At 38.4% G+C, this 16,642-nt stretch overlaps 2 protein-coding genes and 1 non-coding gene across 7 annotated transcripts in view; 1 reads left to right on the forward strand and 2 right to left on the reverse strand.

Moving 5' to 3' along the window:
• calcoco2 (calcium binding and coiled-coil domain 2) overlaps positions 1-851 on the reverse strand; it is a 32,079-nt gene extending 31,228 nt beyond the window's left edge. For 2 of the 3 annotated variants that reach the window (XM_086063787.1, XM_086063785.1), the window contains exons 1-2: positions 772-840; positions 293-437 (exon numbers count right to left, since the gene is read on the reverse strand). In XM_086063787.1, coding sequence (XP_085919913.1) covers positions 293-436 — 144 coding nt within the window. In that variant the 5' untranslated portion in view covers position 437; positions 772-840. Of the gene's footprint in view, positions 1-292; positions 458-771 lie in introns of all 3 variants that reach the window. The other variant, XM_086063786.1, reaches the window with a different exon arrangement.
• On the forward strand, positions 365-14,575 carry ttll6 (tubulin tyrosine ligase-like family, member 6). 3 transcript variants are annotated; one of them, XM_086063779.1, is made up of 19 exons: positions 365-473; positions 2,197-2,450; positions 3,586-3,726; positions 4,080-4,210; positions 4,558-4,655; positions 5,553-5,591; positions 5,672-5,790; positions 5,873-6,003; positions 6,099-6,255; positions 7,532-7,675; positions 7,758-7,843; positions 7,918-8,143; positions 9,566-9,744; positions 9,902-10,090; positions 10,669-10,801; positions 12,180-12,386; positions 12,452-12,517; positions 13,764-13,878; positions 14,284-14,575. In XM_086063779.1, exons 3-19 carry the CDS (start codon positions 3,715-3,717, stop codon positions 14,466-14,468), a joined length of 2,217 nt encoding a protein of 738 aa, XP_085919905.1. In that variant the 5' UTR covers positions 365-473; positions 2,197-2,450; positions 3,586-3,714; the 3' UTR covers positions 14,469-14,575. The 3 variants fall into 3 exon arrangements, with proteins under 3 accessions (XP_085919905.1, XP_085919906.1, XP_085919904.1); XM_086063780.1 differs by lacking the exons at positions 365-473; positions 2,197-2,450 and adding an exon at positions 2,642-2,779 and having other exon boundaries at positions 3,586-3,784; positions 9,566-9,756; XM_086063778.1 differs by lacking the exons at positions 365-473; positions 2,197-2,450 and adding an exon at positions 2,642-2,779 and having other exon boundaries at positions 9,566-9,756.
• On the reverse strand, positions 1,486-1,558 carry trnar-acg (transfer RNA arginine (anticodon ACG)). The gene has a single exon. It is a non-coding gene; the product is annotated as a tRNA-Arg (tRNA).
• Positions 14,576-16,642: the final 2,067 nt, after the last annotated feature.

Below are 16,642 nucleotides of genomic sequence, written 5' to 3' on the forward strand. Positions count from 1 at the left end.
TGTAAGTAAAGTCACCACTGTACTTATAGGCAGATATTCTTTATCTTCTGCACACACCAAAAACTATTACAGCAGCTTTTTGTGACTCTTCTTCTTGTGTCTGTATTTCTGTATTATACTGCCCCTTGGTAGCCAAGGCACGCATACCAGAGCTAAATGTGGGGCTCGAACGGAATAATGGCATTTGTATTCATTACATGGAGTAAGATGATTTGAGGTTTTGTGTCACTATTTGAGCCATTTACATATCTAAAGTATTATATGTCAGGAAAAAATATTAATTAGTAATTACCTTAAAGATGCCCACCCAGTCGCGTGGGCTGGGCTGGAAGTGTTCAGCGAGGGTGTAGCAGCAGCTGAGGGAGATCGCAGGCAGGTACGAGTGCGGGACGTCCCTGAACGCCACCTGGGAGCAGGCGCCAGTGGAGTTGTGCATGCTGGAATAAAAAAATGCACACTGATATCAGGTTGGGGTGAGTGAAGACAACAGGTGTCACCGAGACATAACAGTGACATGACACTTCCTCTTTTAAAAGTATCTTTTGCCGCGTCTTTTTTTTTTCAAAATCTAGTCTGTACTTGTTTACAAAATAAACCTCTTAAAAAGTCTGCACCGAACACGCTTGTTTAAACAACACCCACCATTTAGTCAGTTGTAAAAAAATATATTACGTTTGTCATAAAGCGTCACGGTGACTAATAAATAATTAATAGAACAACAACAAGAGCTGAGATGACGACGTAAAGCTTGTGAAAGAGGATAAAACTTACATGTTTTTATTGTTGTCACTGCGCTCGACGAGTGAAGTCACTCGGATCTGCAAGTAACGTGGTGCGTTCATGGACCCTCGGATTAGTGCAAAATCTATGGACGTTGCTCTGGTGCTAAAATTTGTTTCGTTCATGACGTCATGTCAATATGATATCGATATTCTAAAATTACGTAGATTGCACAGTGCGCAAAAGTGATTTGAAATGTGTTCATTTCAATTTTCCATACGTAAAAGCAAAGCAATATAAACAGCACATGGATATAAGTTTGTTTTGTTCATATTTATCTTAAGAAGTTATGCCTTGATTTATATGTTGCTGTTTCTGTGCATGAATTTGGGGTTTCCTAACCACACGATTGTACTTTGAATTAGCTCAAACCTGCTTACATTCCTGGTGTCTTCATGAAACCTCGGAGATGTGTGCGCTTAAAGATAAAGAAAAACAACAACAACAGCAACAATAACGATTCATTTATTGTGAAAAAAACGGACTCAAAGGCAAAAATTAGAACTGTGTAACTTTTTCTCTTGAAGTCGTGCTCACACGCTTAGTATTTTCGCGTATTTTCATGTGTGTGTTTGTGTAATGGGGGAGACAACGTGTGGTGTAGCCGGCAGCTAAACGTGAATTTTATCCTCTACATCAGATGATAATCTCGCCAGATAACATTGCTTGAATTAAATTCCTAGATTAAATTATATGGAAAAAAATCGAGCTAGCCAGGAGTCGAACCTAGAATCTTCTGATCCGTAGTCAGACGCGTTATCCATTGCGCCACTAGCCCACTGGGTGGAATAAAATGACAGAGCGCTATATAGATTGTAAAACGTCACTTATACCACCAGAGGGAGACATGTTGCTTCTGTACAATAGTACAATTTTTATATTCTATAATCAGATTTATATTGTCTTGTTGTTTTAAAATAAATATACAAGAGAGCACATTTAATTTAGAATGAGAAGTTTTAAAAAAAAATTTTTTTAAATTTAATTTGTTTTTATCGTCCTATATATTTGTTGAAAAATGTATTGATTGTACATTTAATGTAATTATTTTTAGTTATTTCCTATATTGCAGTTTATGATTGATCTATTTTCAAGTCTAAAACTACACATTAGGCTTTTCATTGGAAAAAAGAAAAATAAAAATAAAGGATGAGATTGGTGTTACACTTTTAATGTATTTTTTTTTAATTATTATTTTGTAATATTGTAAATATATTTTAGAATATTTCAAATGTTTTTACAACATCAAATATGAAAAAAAAATGCTTTGTCGTTCATGATACATTTTCAAAATGAGGATTTAAGAGGAATATGTCAACACATTTAGGGTACTTTTTGGACGTTTCGTAATATTGAAATATTGTATAATATCTTAAAATCAAACCATAAATTAATTTCACAAGTATTTCTGTCCAGTTTTCACAAAGGCCAACGAGGACCAACGACCAATCAGCGAGGAACTAGTCAACATCCAATCAGAGTCGAGAAAGCCATGGTCTCCGTGTTGCTGATTGGCTAATAGCAGAAGTGGGCTATGGGAGCGTGAAACTCGAGTTGACTTGTTGACACTTTCGTGTTTGACTTCGTGTCAGTGTCAATAACAGCGACGCAGAAGCCGAAATAAGACAACGAAACGGCGGCTTAACGGAAGACACACTCCAACAGAACAGGTTTGTGACGTTTAGAGCTTTAAAAAAAAAAAAGATAGCAAGCTAAGTGGCTACGAGGCAGCAGAGCTGTCTCTGAAGTCAAACCGGCCTGTCTCCATGGAGATGTGGTAGCATTTGGTTTCCATGGCAGCATGACAGCAAGGCGTAAACTGAAGTACGTTAACCTCTTTTTACTCTCGCAAAGTTTACAACCCCAATAAACAGGATACATGCGTGTGGAATAGTGAAATTAAACCCCATGAAGATAATCCTAACCGTAAAATGGAGGCGACTCAGGCAACTGGACTCTTCTTTTTAATCAAGACTGCTTCTTCAATTCCAAATCTTAGGTGTGGAGTTTTCGACATTTATGTCTCTCGTGTTGTGTTATTGTCTGTCCATGTGATAGTTTCTAGCAAGTGACAACCATTAATGCCAAGTAATTCTGAAATGTTAACACATTCCTCTAAATGACAACTCTATTTTATTTATAGACACTTTAAAATGCGCATTTATAACAAAAGGCTGTATATAGATAAAAAATGGAGTACACAATACAAGGAAAGTGAACATAATTTTAAAACAAATAAGACTAAAATAAGGGCTCAAGTCTCATGATGTTTTGAACGCCAAGAAATCAAAATGGTGAACATCATTTTAAAACAAATAAGACTAAAATAAGGGCTCAAGTCTCATGCTGTTTTGAATGCCAAGAAATCAAAATGGGTTTTAAGGCAGTTTTCAAAAATAGACCAAAGGGTCATAGTTTGGGACCAATGAGAGAGACAGCCCTGTTCCTTGTTAGACACGTTGGTACCTCCAGTAGCAGCTCGTCAGCTTAACTGAGGCACCTGGCAGGTGTGTAGGGATGAAGCAGAATTTCAAAACGTATTCCAGTTAATAGGTGAGCAGCACCATTTTGTTTTCAAGCTGCAGGTTCCGATGGCAACATTTGCATACTGTACCCTATCGGAAGCTGCTCTATTTAGTTACTGAGTGACTGACTTGCATCTTTTGTGAGAGATGTAAAGATGCAAGACTTATCTTTTATTATTCTGCATATTAACAAACATCGAATGACTCTGTATCCTCCATCATCTCTCCATAAAATGTGCAGAGATCTGATTCCCCCGGACGTTTTCTAATTGCTCCCCAGATCCCAGCGATGCCCGTCTGGCCCAAGCTCGCCATGACAACATGACGCCCGCTTCCTTTTCTCCTCGAGACCGCGGCTCACGGCTCCATCTTGACGCACTTTGGTACCTCCTTTTGCATTGGCGTGGCCATGCAGGCGAAGGCGAGTGACTGAGAAAGACACACAAGGTCACTTGGATGCTGAAATAAATGAATCGACTGTGAGTGTTAAATGCGAAGCAGTAAGAATTCAATTTTAAAATCACACGAGTGTCTTTTATCTGTGTTTTTATCAATTTAAGTTAAATCTGTTTTTAATTTAATATAATTTACATTGAATATATTTTTTTTAATTATTATTAATCCAGCATCATTTAATTAAATAATTTTAATTGTGTCCTCATTTTAGCTCAATCGAACTCAAACATATGCATTTTTATCCAGCTGTTGACATTGAATGTGAACGGCAACACAAATCCCGTTGTGTAACTAAAGCCAGCAAATGTCATCACGCAGGCTGACTGGGCCTTGAGTGAGGATTATCCCCATCATTGGATCCCAGCACTGACACATAGCACCCCAACCTGGCCCACTTTGTACCTGCGATGCTCCCTAAGGCCCTGCCTTGCCTCCATAAATGATTCACAGTAAGAACACACGTCTGCACACTCATCGTTAACATTAGTGAGATCGCATCGGAGTACAAATTGGAATTCATTCTTGACACTACACTCCGAATTAAATCTAGTCTCCATTAGCGATTCATTTAACAATATGCCTATTATGTTTGTGAAACTGTACTACATAATTCTGAGAGCTTATTCCAATATTTACTTAGCTAAATGAGAGGTTCAGTAGTTGATATTGTGAAATGAATGCACATTATACTGTACCTAAATGAATACCTCTCTTGACTGTGTCACTATTCGAAACAAACCAGGCTCTCGTATCCCGACATTGCATAAGGTCTAATTTGTCACATTTGTGTGTTCAGGATGACTCGCCCACATGGAGATGAACAGCAGGACGAAGGCCAGGAAGCAAACGTCATATTGACAAACGTCTACAAGAGGCGGAGGAGGTTCAAGAGGAGGTACTAGACCTCCTTACCTGATGTGCAATGCATTTGCAAACCATTCTTTATATTATTTTCCATATTTTATTTTACAGCTTTATTCCAAAGAGGAACAGTCATTTTTCCTCCCTCAAAATTCTACACACAACAGCCCCTCATGAAAAAAGTTATTTGAAATTTTAAATGCGTAGTTTGATTAATTAAAAAATAAAATAGGAAATCACATGAATTAATCTATTTTGGAATAAGGCTATAACATAACAAAATGTGGAAAAAGGGAAGCGCTGTGCATACTTTCGGGATGCACTGTATAACATACACTTCGGGTGAAAACTGAAGTTACCTTGATACCGAGAACTTTCGAAAAAGTTTGGGAAAAGTTTTGTCCTATTTTCAAAAAAAGTTGTATATTTCTGAATTAAGTTGACTCAAAGTCTTTATTTTGGGGAAACGTATTATAGTTCCCCCCAAAAAGTTGTACCTTTCTGAAAAAAAAGTTAAATATTTAGGAAAGTTGTATACTTATCAAGAAAAAATCCCCAAAAGTCACATATTTCTGAAAAAAAGTATATTTTCAAGAAATTTAAGATTTTTTGAAAGTCATATCTTAAAAAATGTTGTATTTTTATGAGTCATGTATTTTTTTGTCACATATTTATGAAAAGTTATATATTAAGTCACATTAAAAAAATGTGTATATCCCCTGCCCCAAAAATTCTAAAAATAGTATTGTATATTTAAATAAATATGTATATTTCCGAACAACTTGTATAGAAAATGTAAGTATGTAGAAAATAAAATGTAAAAACAATAACAAAAGTTGGAAAAATTGACTGTGAATACTTTCTGGATGTCGCCATGGCGATGGAGAAGCGGCTGTTCTGTCCCTGTGTGTCTTTTCCTCTCTTCCAGATGAGTATGGATTAACCTGAGCAACTGCAAGTATGAAAGCGGTAAGATAAGAACACATCACAAAGACAACTGAACACATCTTTTAGTGTAAAACACGGGTTTGTATTTTGAATGATATCAGTGCGGCGTGCCTCTCGCCGCTACGGCCTCAAAGTGGCGGCGGACGGAGACGACTGGACCCTGATGTGGTCCGACTGCTCCGTGTCTCTTGAGAGGGTAAAGGCCATGAAGCAGTACCAGGTAGTCTTCGCTGGAAAGTGTCGTCCTCCATCTTTGTAGTCCAGAGAAAGAAACCTTCACGTGTGTGTTTGCTGCATTCCAGAAGATCAATCATTTCCCCGGGATGATCGAAATCTGTCGCAAAGACACTTTGGCCAGGAACTTGAACCGCATGTTGAAGCTCTTCCCGAAAGACTACAACATCTGTCCCAGGACGTGGTGTCTTCCCGCAGAGTGTGTTTGTTTGTTTGTTTGTTTGTTTGTTTGTTTTCTCCACCGCAAAAAAAAACACCTCAAGTATTTACCCCCGCCTCCATTTTCTTTTATAGCTACTGTGACTTCCAAGCGTACGCGCGCCTCCGAAAGCATGCCACCTTCATCTGCAAGCCAGACTCGGGCTGTCAGGGACGGGGCATCTTCATCACAAGGTCCAGTCGAGACGTTCAGCCCGGAGAACACATGACCTGTCAGCTTTATATCACCAGGGTGGGTGCTCAACACATCAGAGGTGACAGTAAGTTGCATACATTACTCACATGAAACTAAAACATAACCATTACAGGTGGACCTCATTTGACATTTTTCAAACTGTTCAGTTTTGTAGTATTAGTGAGTGTTAGAGAACACCATGTTGCACAGACATGTGCATTGAATTCACCTGTAAAGGATATAGTGCATTTTCGGGTCCATTCTCAATTTCACCGTAAATCTGAATATCCCTATCGTCTAAGTTGTGTAAGTCGGAAGTCTTAAGTCTGAACCTTCACATTTCAAGCAGGTCCCATCTTAGTTACTGTGGCAAAAAAATCAATCGAGTTGAGTCATGACTTAAGTCAAGTCACAAGTCAAGTTATACAATCTGTCTTATGCCCACTGAACAGACCTGTGGAGGTCTGCTTGCAATTCTGCTGCGTTCAAACCCGCAATGGCCCAAAATTAAGCTTTAAAAAAAAAAAATTACAGCTATATATGAAAATACCAAGACAAATTCTAGCCAGCCCCTGCTCAGATTTAGACAGCACCTCGTGCTAAACTTAGAAAACAAATAGGGCTGGGTATCGATTCAAATTTCATCAATCGATTCCATTTCGATTCACAAGAATTCAGTTCGATTTTGATTTGTTTCTGATTCGATTAGATTAAATCCAATATTGATTAATTATGGAACATCAAATCTTATTCAAAATCAAGGACATGATAAAAACTCCACAAAAATTAAATTCCAAATTAAATTTGGCGGAGGCAGTAACTGGTTAAATGATTTATTTTATTAATGAAAGTAACACGTGTTATAATCACCTTAAATGTTACACAAACATTGACATCATCAAGGATGAGATGAAAATATTTTCATAATTCTAATTTCAATAATTGTAAATATAAATTAAAAATATTCTGAATTGTCTTAAAGTGCAATAAGTCAGGTGACCTGACTCAGGTCTTTCATAAATGTAAGAAAATACTTTTGAAGTCATGTGAACAGTAAATTTCAAGAAAACAGTAAAATAAAAAAGGCCTTTAAAATTCTATTTTCTTAAGAATTTATGGGAAAACAGATATTAAAATAATCCATTCATGGTTTTATGAAACGATTTCAGGCTCGAAAGGAAAAAGTGGAGTTTTTCAGAAGTTTTACCCAAGCCGGACCTAAGTCCTTAAATTGATGACTTAAGTCTGACTCGAGTCAAGTCCCATACCTCTGCAACACACACATACACTTGCACATGTACGCATATTCAAACTGTACATGTCTTGAATTCAGCCTTTAATCATGGACGGCTACAAGTTCGACTTGCGTATCTACGTGCTGGTGACGTCATGTGACCCGCTCAGGATCTTCCTCTTCAAGGAGGGGCTCGCTCGCTTCTGCACTACCAAGTACATGGAACCAGCGCTAGGCAACATGGTGAGGGATTCAAACCCAGAACTTTATGAGTCCGCCCTGTTACCCTAAATGTGGTTCAGTAATCTTCAATTTCTCCAATTAGGGCGAAGTGTGCATGCACCTGACCAACTACTCTATCAACAAGCACAAGGACAACTTCATCCGCGACGACTACATCGGCAGCAAGCGGTGCGTTGCCATCGCAACGCGGCGGAAAAACAAGCGAGAAAGGGTCTCACCGGTCCCGTTCTGGTTCCACCCAGGAAGCTGACGACGCTCATCCGGCAGTTGGAGGCGGCGCGCGCCGACGCGGCCAAGCTGTGGGGCGACATCGAGGACATGATCATCAAGACGCTGATCGCCGTGCAGCCCGTCCTCAGGCACAACTACCGAACGTGCTTCCCCCATCACGCCGCCACCAGCTCCTGCTTTGAGATCCTCGGCTTCGACGTCCTGCTGGATCAGGGCATGCGGCCATGGCTGCTTGAGGTACTGCAAACTACAAAAGCAAGTTGAAAGGGATACTTAGCCATTTTCAGCGGTAAGAAAATATTTTGTCTAACGTCCTCATGACAAAACAGATAAGCCATGGTTGGTCGTCACCTGGTTCCTTGAGCATCTGTGATGTCATTTTCAGTCGTCAAGAAGTGGCAAAATGTGTTTTTAAAGGGATACCTGATTAATTTCAGCAGTAAAAAGTTCATATTTTATGCAGAATTCATTTGTTAACGTCATTATTTTTCATGTACAAATGATTACCTTTAAAAACACGTTTTTTAACGACCAATCACAGCTCACCTGTTTTCTGGATTTGGTCAGCAAACTGAGCCCTGATTGGTCGTTACCTGTTTCCTGAGCACGCGTGATGCCATCATTCATTCAGTCGACAGCAAGTGGTAAAATTAGTTTTTAAAGGGATACTTGACTCATTGAGCCATTTTCCGCAGTAAAAAGTTAACTCATTCACTGCCATTGACGGCTATAGACGTCAAAAATTCATTTGAACTATTTCTATTAGTTTCACATTTTTTTCCACTTTTGTTAACAAGAGTATGAAAACCTAGAAAAAATGTATTGTACATTTAGAACAGATATACAATTTGTGATTAATCTTGAGTTAACTAGTTGTCATGTGATTAATTACAATTAAAAAATGTAATCGCCTGATGCCCCGAATTAAAAAAATGAAAAGATTATTAAAAATTAGGGACATCAGATGATTAAATGTTTTAATTGTAATTGATCGCATGACTTCAATAGTTAACTCACGATTAATCACACATTTTATATCTGTTCTAAATGTACAATAAAAAAAAATCTAGGTTTTAATACTCTTGTTAACAAAAGTGGAAAAAAATGTGAAACTAATAGAAATAGTTCAAATGCATTTTTGACGTCTATAGCCGTCAATGGCAGTGAATGAGTTCATAATTTGTCCAGAATATATTTGATAACTTCATTATTTTTCATGTACAATGAATACCTTTAAAAACGATTTTTTTTCACTTGCTGACAACTGAATATGACATCACCTGTGCTGGGAACAGGTAACGACTAATCATGGCTCAGTTTGCTGACCAAACCCAGAAAACAGGTGAGCCATGATTGGTCGTAACCTACTTCCTCAAATGTCATCTTCAATCGACAGCAAGTGGAAAAATTTGTTTTTAAAGGTATTCATTGTACATGAAAAATAGTTATAGTAATAGTTTTTTTTTCTTTAATTAAAAGAAGAATCAACTCTTTACATTCCCAATGTCAACAAATATGATTCCACCAAATTTAAAGCTGTAAGCCGTCTCTATTTGCCGCTATAAAGTACACATGGTTCCTCCACTTGGCTGGACGACACCAGCCAAACCGACAACGAGCCTGCCGATTAGCATGAGCTAAAAGGCGTGATGTCGACAGGTGAATCACTCGCCGAGTTTCACCACCGACTCGCCGCTGGACCGCGAGGTGAAGGATGCTCTGCTGCTGGACACGCTGCTGCTTATCAACCTGAACGCCTGCAACAGGAGCAAGCTCACCAAGGAGGAGCGCAGACGCTCCAAGGAACGTTTACAGGAGAGCCGGCCCAAAGTGGAAAAGTTAGACTCACCGTACATGTCCCTGTTTTTTGAACAAAAACTATAAATACAGACATTTGTTTTGCTGGGTCCATAAAGTTGCACTTTTTAGAGTGGACTCTAGGCGAAGGCTTGGGCGACTCAAGTCCAGCTTCTGCTTTTGTGTATGATCTCGAAGGTCCGAGGAGCTGCACCACTGCCAGGCGGCCTCGACCCAGCAGACGGAGTCGTACGAGAGCAAACATTTGGGAGGCTTCAGGCGGATCTTCCCCAGGGAGGGAGGGGACAAGTACAATAAGTTCTTCTTGCAGGGAAACTCGCTGGTGCATACCACGGAAGCTTCCAGAGCCCGACAGGAGTGTGCCAGGTACCTCCTACGTGAAAAATTACCGCGAGCCGGATGTACGTATGGATGGGTCATAATATGGCCTTACATTAAAATCTCTCTTGATTTTTTTCTCTCGCCGTCTCATATAGAAAAATCTAATTACAATGACATTACATAAAATATATATATATATTTTTTTCATCTTGTAGGATTTATTTAATTTCTACTGTTCCCCAACAGTCATTTTCCAATGTGTTTTTTAAATTAATTTCTCATTAGATAATTAATTGATTTATTATAAATAATGCAATACAACTTGCATGCAGTATACTTTCACCATTCTAAAAAATTTTTTTTTTTTAGAATTGGTTAATTAATTAGCCAAATTAAATAAATTACCAACAACCTAATTAATTATCTAATTAATTAATTAAAAATAATAGTTAAATTAATCATATAGATTAAGAACATATTGCAATTTGGGAGGTATTTTTGTTTTTGGTTAATTAAAATACCACTACATAATTGGTAAGTAGAATAATAGCAGTAAATATAAATTGCACCGTTTAAATATTGCCTGAATTGATGCTAAATTGTCACTTTTCTGTCCATGCAAGGCAACTAATGCAGGAGCTACGCGACAGGCAGAGGACCATGACCCTCGTCCGGCAACGAGACTCTCAGGGCGAAACGGCAGGGGAGCGCCCCAAACCTCGACCGGCACCACGCAGACCCCCCGCCACCTACCCGGTGAGGCTCTGAAGCCGCCGCGAGAGGGCGTACGCACGCTCTTTTGTCCCAGGATGAATTGCTGGCCTCCTCTTTGACCCCACTGGCAGCATTTAAATGAGCCAGATGATGCTTGTGCACTTTTAGTGCCACCACATGCAAATGTGCGGAGCCCCAGACATAACATGGGGGGATTTTAATTGTGGCCACACTACAGATGTAATGTGTGAAAAAAATGATAATGTGAGGCCATGAAACACTCATTTGGAATAATATTATCATTCCTGGAGCGCACCTTGTTTTAGAAATGTTAAGGTAGCGTGTCTAGTAAAGGTGCGCTCCATTTGTTTACCTACAAGTCCAAATTGTTCAAAGGAATAATATTCAATCAACAAATTAGTATTTTTTACACAGTATACATTTTTTGTGGCCACAAATTAATATATTGTGTTAACAATTTAATATTTTGTGGCCACCATTTTGTATTTCGTGCGCACGTTATATGATTTTTGCAAGTTAGTATTTCGCATGCAAGTTAGGCCTATTTTGTGGCCTCAAATGACAATTTTTTTGGGCCACAATATAGTATTCCAATTATACATTCATAGTTCGTGGCCAGAAATGAATATTTGTTCTGCTCGTTATACGTTTTTTGATGCCACAAATTTCAAAGGCTAGGTGCGCTCCATTTGTTTAACTTGACGTCCAAGTAGTTCATGTGAATGAAATTAAATACACAAATCTGTATTTTGTGCTCACGTTACACCTTTTTTATGACCAAAATGTGCCTATTGTGGTCACAATTTAATAATTAATACCCACAAATTAATATTTTCTGCACGTGTTATACTGTACATATAAGACCTGTATTGTTCTCACATTTTATGCATTTTTCAGGGCCAAAATTTGCATAATGTGGCCACAATTTGGTCATTCAAATCAGTATTTTGTGGCCACAAATTACTATTTGGTGCTCACGTTATTCTTGTCAAATGTTTTATACGCACATACATTTTATGGTTGTAATAGAAAATTATAAGGTAGAAGACATCGCCTTATGCGAAGGTGCGCTCCATTTGTTTACCCCGGCATTCCAAATTAATATTTTGGTATTACATTATATATTTTTATAATCAAAATGTGCCTATTGTGGCCACCACAATTAAGTAATTCAAGTGCACAAAATAATTTGTTTAAAATTTATATTTTTGCATGCACATTATTTCATGGCCAAAATTTGCATATTAAGGCCACAATTTGGTAATTAATGGCCACAAATTAGTATTTGGTGCGCACGCCGCACGTCATACCTGTAATTTTTTTTAAATTTTGCATGCATATTATACCTTTGCACTATGCAGCTCAGCTCATAAAAACAAAATGTGTTTTCCTCCTCAAGCCTCTTGCTGCAGTCCAAACCGGCGAGCTGGACAAGGAGAACGATAAAGCGGAGGAAGAGGAGCGGGTCAAGGCGCTGATCCAGAGGAAGAAACTGCTGCTGGACCTGGGCCTGGTCCAGCACATCCACCAGCTGTTGCAGCTGGGGGGCCGCGTCGCCGAGGCCCCCCGCCAGCAGGGGCCGCCGGCCGCGAGGCAGCATTTAACGGTGACTTTGTCGGCCGATGCCTCGCCAAATCGTAAACGTTGACTAACCTTGACTTTTCCTTGTAGATGAACGCTTTGATGCCGCTTACTGAAAAGACCAAGGCGATGCCTTGCATTCTGTCCGCCAGGCAGGTATGTGAAGAGATCAAAACAGTGAATAAATAAAGACATACAGTAGGCTACTATTCTGTGCATGTTTACAATCCTTCAGTCCCTGAAGTATATTCATTCATACGTATTTTGTGCATGTTCACACACGCATATAAAGACCCTGAAACCTTAAAAAATAAATATTACAGGCTTTCATTTTTAAAAATCCGTTTTTTCAAAGTCTGTAAAGGGCCTTAAGAAATGCATTTTTTTCTATTATTTAGCCAGATATTCATAATTACGCAATAATTGACAATATGTGTGTCTTATTTTTTATTTTTTTATAAAAGCTCCTGTGTTTGTTTGTTTTTTGTGTGTGTTTTTAAAATCTGTTGTCAGGCCATATGTGGCCCACAGGCCTTAGGTTCCTCTCCGCCTGCTTTTAAATGTGCCCATAAATCTGGGTTATAGCGCCACCTGTGGTTTAGGCGTAACCTTCAGCGTTTCCAAATGTTTTCCTTTATTTGAACGGAGTGTTTTCTGATCCTGGATGAGGGGGAGTATTTGTATTTCCAAAAATGTGTGCGTGCATGTGCAAGATTTATGCGATCAACTGAAGCGGAACTTTAAATTGATGTTTTCTTTTGAAGAAAATAATAATCCAGATGTTTCTTGGCTTGGATACTGTGTGTTTTCATGACTGATCCAACAACCACTACACAAAAAAGAAAGAAAGAAAAAAAACACTTTTTTTTCTTTGCATTTCAGTTCAACCGAAATTAATAGTTTTTCAAATGTTAGCTTTAGTTGAGCTGTCACTTTTTAAGAATTACAAAGCTCAAAGTTTTGGGGGATGTGGGATTTATTGTATTTTTGTATTATTTAATTACAGTTGTGTTTTTTCAAAGCATGGTAATATTGCAGAAAATGTGAAATGTTACCATAGTTTCTATCTCATTTGTGTGGTCTCTAACACACCTGTATTTGAGTTCGATTATAACAAAAATGAAGTGAAATGTTTTCTGCCTTATTTATTTATTTTATTATTATTTTTTTATTTTTTTAATGTGCTCAAATTATACTGTACACTGTTACTTTTTTGTGCTGTGTCTTTTAAGACAAATGAAAACAAAAACTGCAATTAAGGTACCCTCGTGTAGGCAAGGAGAGCCACAATATACTTCAGCTGTTTATTTTTTTATTTTAGAAGTCAAAACCTCCTTTATATACATTATCGATTCGTCTGATTCAGATTCAGATTTCAAAGTGTGTTGCATTGTCCCCCAAGAACTCTCTGAGGCCTTCGAGAACCATCAGGAATTTTCACGCTCCACTCGAGATAGAAGGCCGCCACAAAATAGAAGACAAAGGATGGAGCACGAGTGCTGGGAGGATTCCGCCAGGTATGAGGACCTGGACTTTTTTTTAATTTCATGCTGCAGTGACGTCACGGGAAACTGCCCGCACTGTGAGGAATGTTCAGAGGTAGAAAAAGTACTCACACGCTATACTTATGTACAAGATAGCCTATACTTGTGTTAAATAAATAGTAGATTGTATTTATAACGCAATTTACAATTTGAAAATAAATCTCAAAGTGCACAATAAACAATGAAAGCAAAAATAAAATAAAAAATACTCTGATAAAAGTAAATGAAAGCAACGGTAAAAACCAACGGTAAAAAAAAAAAAGTGAACTCAAAACTTCAAGGCAACAACTTAAATTATTTTTTATTTTTTATTTTTATAAACAGTGAAAATACTGAAGTAACGAGTAGCCTATATATTTTTCTGTGTTCGTATTCCAGGCCCACGCTTGCCAAACGTCAGGATCCCTGACCCCCTCGTACTGGCAGTCCCCAAAGGACGTCGCCCCTGCACGCAACGCGACCCCTCGGACCTGCAGGGCCTCCTGGTCACCTCCTCGCGCCCCCCTTTGCTCCGGAGACCTCGCCTCGCCCGATGCCACCCCCAGCACGGTGAAGGACCCTAACGGGGCAAAAACTGTGAACGTGGAACAAAAATCACTTTAAAGAGATTTTATTTATTTTTATTTTTGCTTTTTGCGCCATTTTAAACACAAACAGACCTCCTCAGGGTATAAACGTCTCAGTGGGACTATGTGGAAATAAATACATATTTAATTTAAATGAATGTTGTCGTTATTGCAGGAATTGGGCTTTAAATGGCCTTTGCAACAACAAAAAATGAATGGACGTCTTATGAGGTTTTTAATTCATGAAATTGTGCAAGACAATAATACAAAATGTCATTTTATATTTAAAGCAATTTGCCACTCGTGTATCATATTGCATTTTTTATTACTGTGACCTTTTTTTTTATTAAATGAAAATGCACGTGGTAGCATTTTGTCAGAGGCCATAAAACTTTATTACAACGTTTGTCGGTTGCTTTATTTACGCTCCGAAAAAACAAAAACACCCCAAATTGCCCAAAACAACAGCACTCGTCATGTAGCGTTTTTTTGGCTCAAAATTTTATTTTTGTATATATTAAGAATTAAAATGCGGCTGAATCGTCCAATTTTAAACGAAATCAGTTATTGTTCCTGCATATTTTGACTTAATAATTTAAAATGAAACGAAAAAAATTAAATAAAGGATTTTTCTATGTGGGAAACTAAAATGTGTATGCAATATGGCGTAAAGATAACTAATTGCACTTGAATTTATAAAAATGTTGCATTTCCAAAATGTTGTGTTTATTTCCTGTGAGGTTTTTTTTGGGGTGGGGGGGCTTAAAACGAAAAGCGACACAAAGGTGGAATGTGTGTCAGGAATTTATGGTTTTATTGCGTGTGTAAATTCCGGAAATCCTCTTTCATGCCGGCCCACGGCTGGAAAAGACATTTGACGCAAATTAGTTAGTCCAAAAATATTAACAATTATGAACAGAGGGGAATTTAATCCAAGCATAGAGGAAAAATATATACTTTTATGAAACTTTAAAAGGCTTGAAATTTAACTTAACTTAAACATGGAACCAAAAAAAACTCTTCTGCTTGTGACTGTTTAGTATTTAATAGGATTTAGGATTTTATTATATAAGCCTTTATACTGCTATTTGGACATGATTATTTTCCCCAACATTAAACCTTCACGTTGATGGACGATTTCCCATCATCTCCTCTAGAAATGCTTAAATATAAGAGTGACGCTTTCATATCTTCTTCTACATTTGTATATTATTTCCGGGTTTGGAGGAGGCAAAATGGCGCACATGAAAGGGCTGCACTTTATGAAAATTTACAACTTTGCCGTTGCAAGTTTTACGACTCGCGCGGCTCGGGGATTGGCTGCTCGGGATCATGTGCGCGGCCACAATGACAACTTCTTGTTCCCCCAACAGCTCGTGGTGCAGCTGCTCCTTATAGCCGCCTATTTTTTTTCCCCCACCGTGCGTTAGTAGGACTAAAATGGACCAAACGTATGGGAAGGATTTAGGCCCGAAAGTGGACTACGTGCTTCATATATGGAGGATAGGCGAGGTGTCATGGCGGCCTGCGCAAGGTGGGATTCTACTGGACCTAAGTGATGTGGGGCACACGTTGGCACTGAGGTAAGGAGCCCTACATGTGTATGTGTGTGTATAAGTGTGTGGCCTATTGCTTTGTTCAAAAAGCGGGATTGTGGTTAACGCGACCTGTGCACGCGCGGGCCGAGGAGCTGCAGGTGAGGCGAGCACGCGCAGGTCCATTTTGTTGATGAGGTTGTAGAATTAGCTCAGCTTTTCTTGTTAATGATGGTCTCTGCGTGTGTTGCGTTCAATATCAATTGAAAATATCAAACACTAGAGGAGGTTTGTTGTTGACTGTGTTGTAGAAATGCTCTGAGATTTTATGGAGGGTTCAAATGTGGAATTGTAAAGTATACAGATCATGTTGAGTGAGGTCATTAAAGCTTCTTGAATCGTTAAAAACAACAAAATATGAACATGAATGTGGAATATTCTTGTCGTTCTGCAGTCGCCATCTTGGCGGCTGGGGCCTGACGTGAAATGTTATTATTTATTTGGTATTTCTTTTTAAAAAAATGCTGCATCGTTGTAATTTTTTGTGTTGTGTTACTAAATATTCCACACGTCTCAGTGGATTTGCATTTCTGCTTTATGCACGATGAATTGAACTCTAAACGTCAAAATATTAAT

The sequence above is a fragment of the Leptonotus elevatus genome, chromosome 20, assembly GCF_054856555.1.
Source record: "Leptonotus elevatus isolate MCC_2025b chromosome 20, RoL_Lele_1.0, whole genome shotgun sequence".
NCBI classification, from domain to species: domain Eukaryota; kingdom Metazoa; phylum Chordata; class Actinopteri; order Syngnathiformes; family Syngnathidae; genus Leptonotus; species Leptonotus elevatus.

What these genes read in the sequence shown, in the direction of transcription:
- ttll6 (XM_086063778.1), top strand. An exon ending in GACTACATCGGCAGCAAGCG is followed by an intron (nt 7,844 to 7,917) that starts GTGCGTTGCCAT and finishes GGTTCCACCCAG; the next exon opens with GAAGCTGACGACGCTCATCC. An exon ending in GCCCGACAGGAGTGTGCCAG is followed by an intron (nt 10,091 to 10,668) that starts GTACCTCCTACG and finishes TGTCCATGCAAG; the next exon opens with GCAACTAATGCAGGAGCTAC.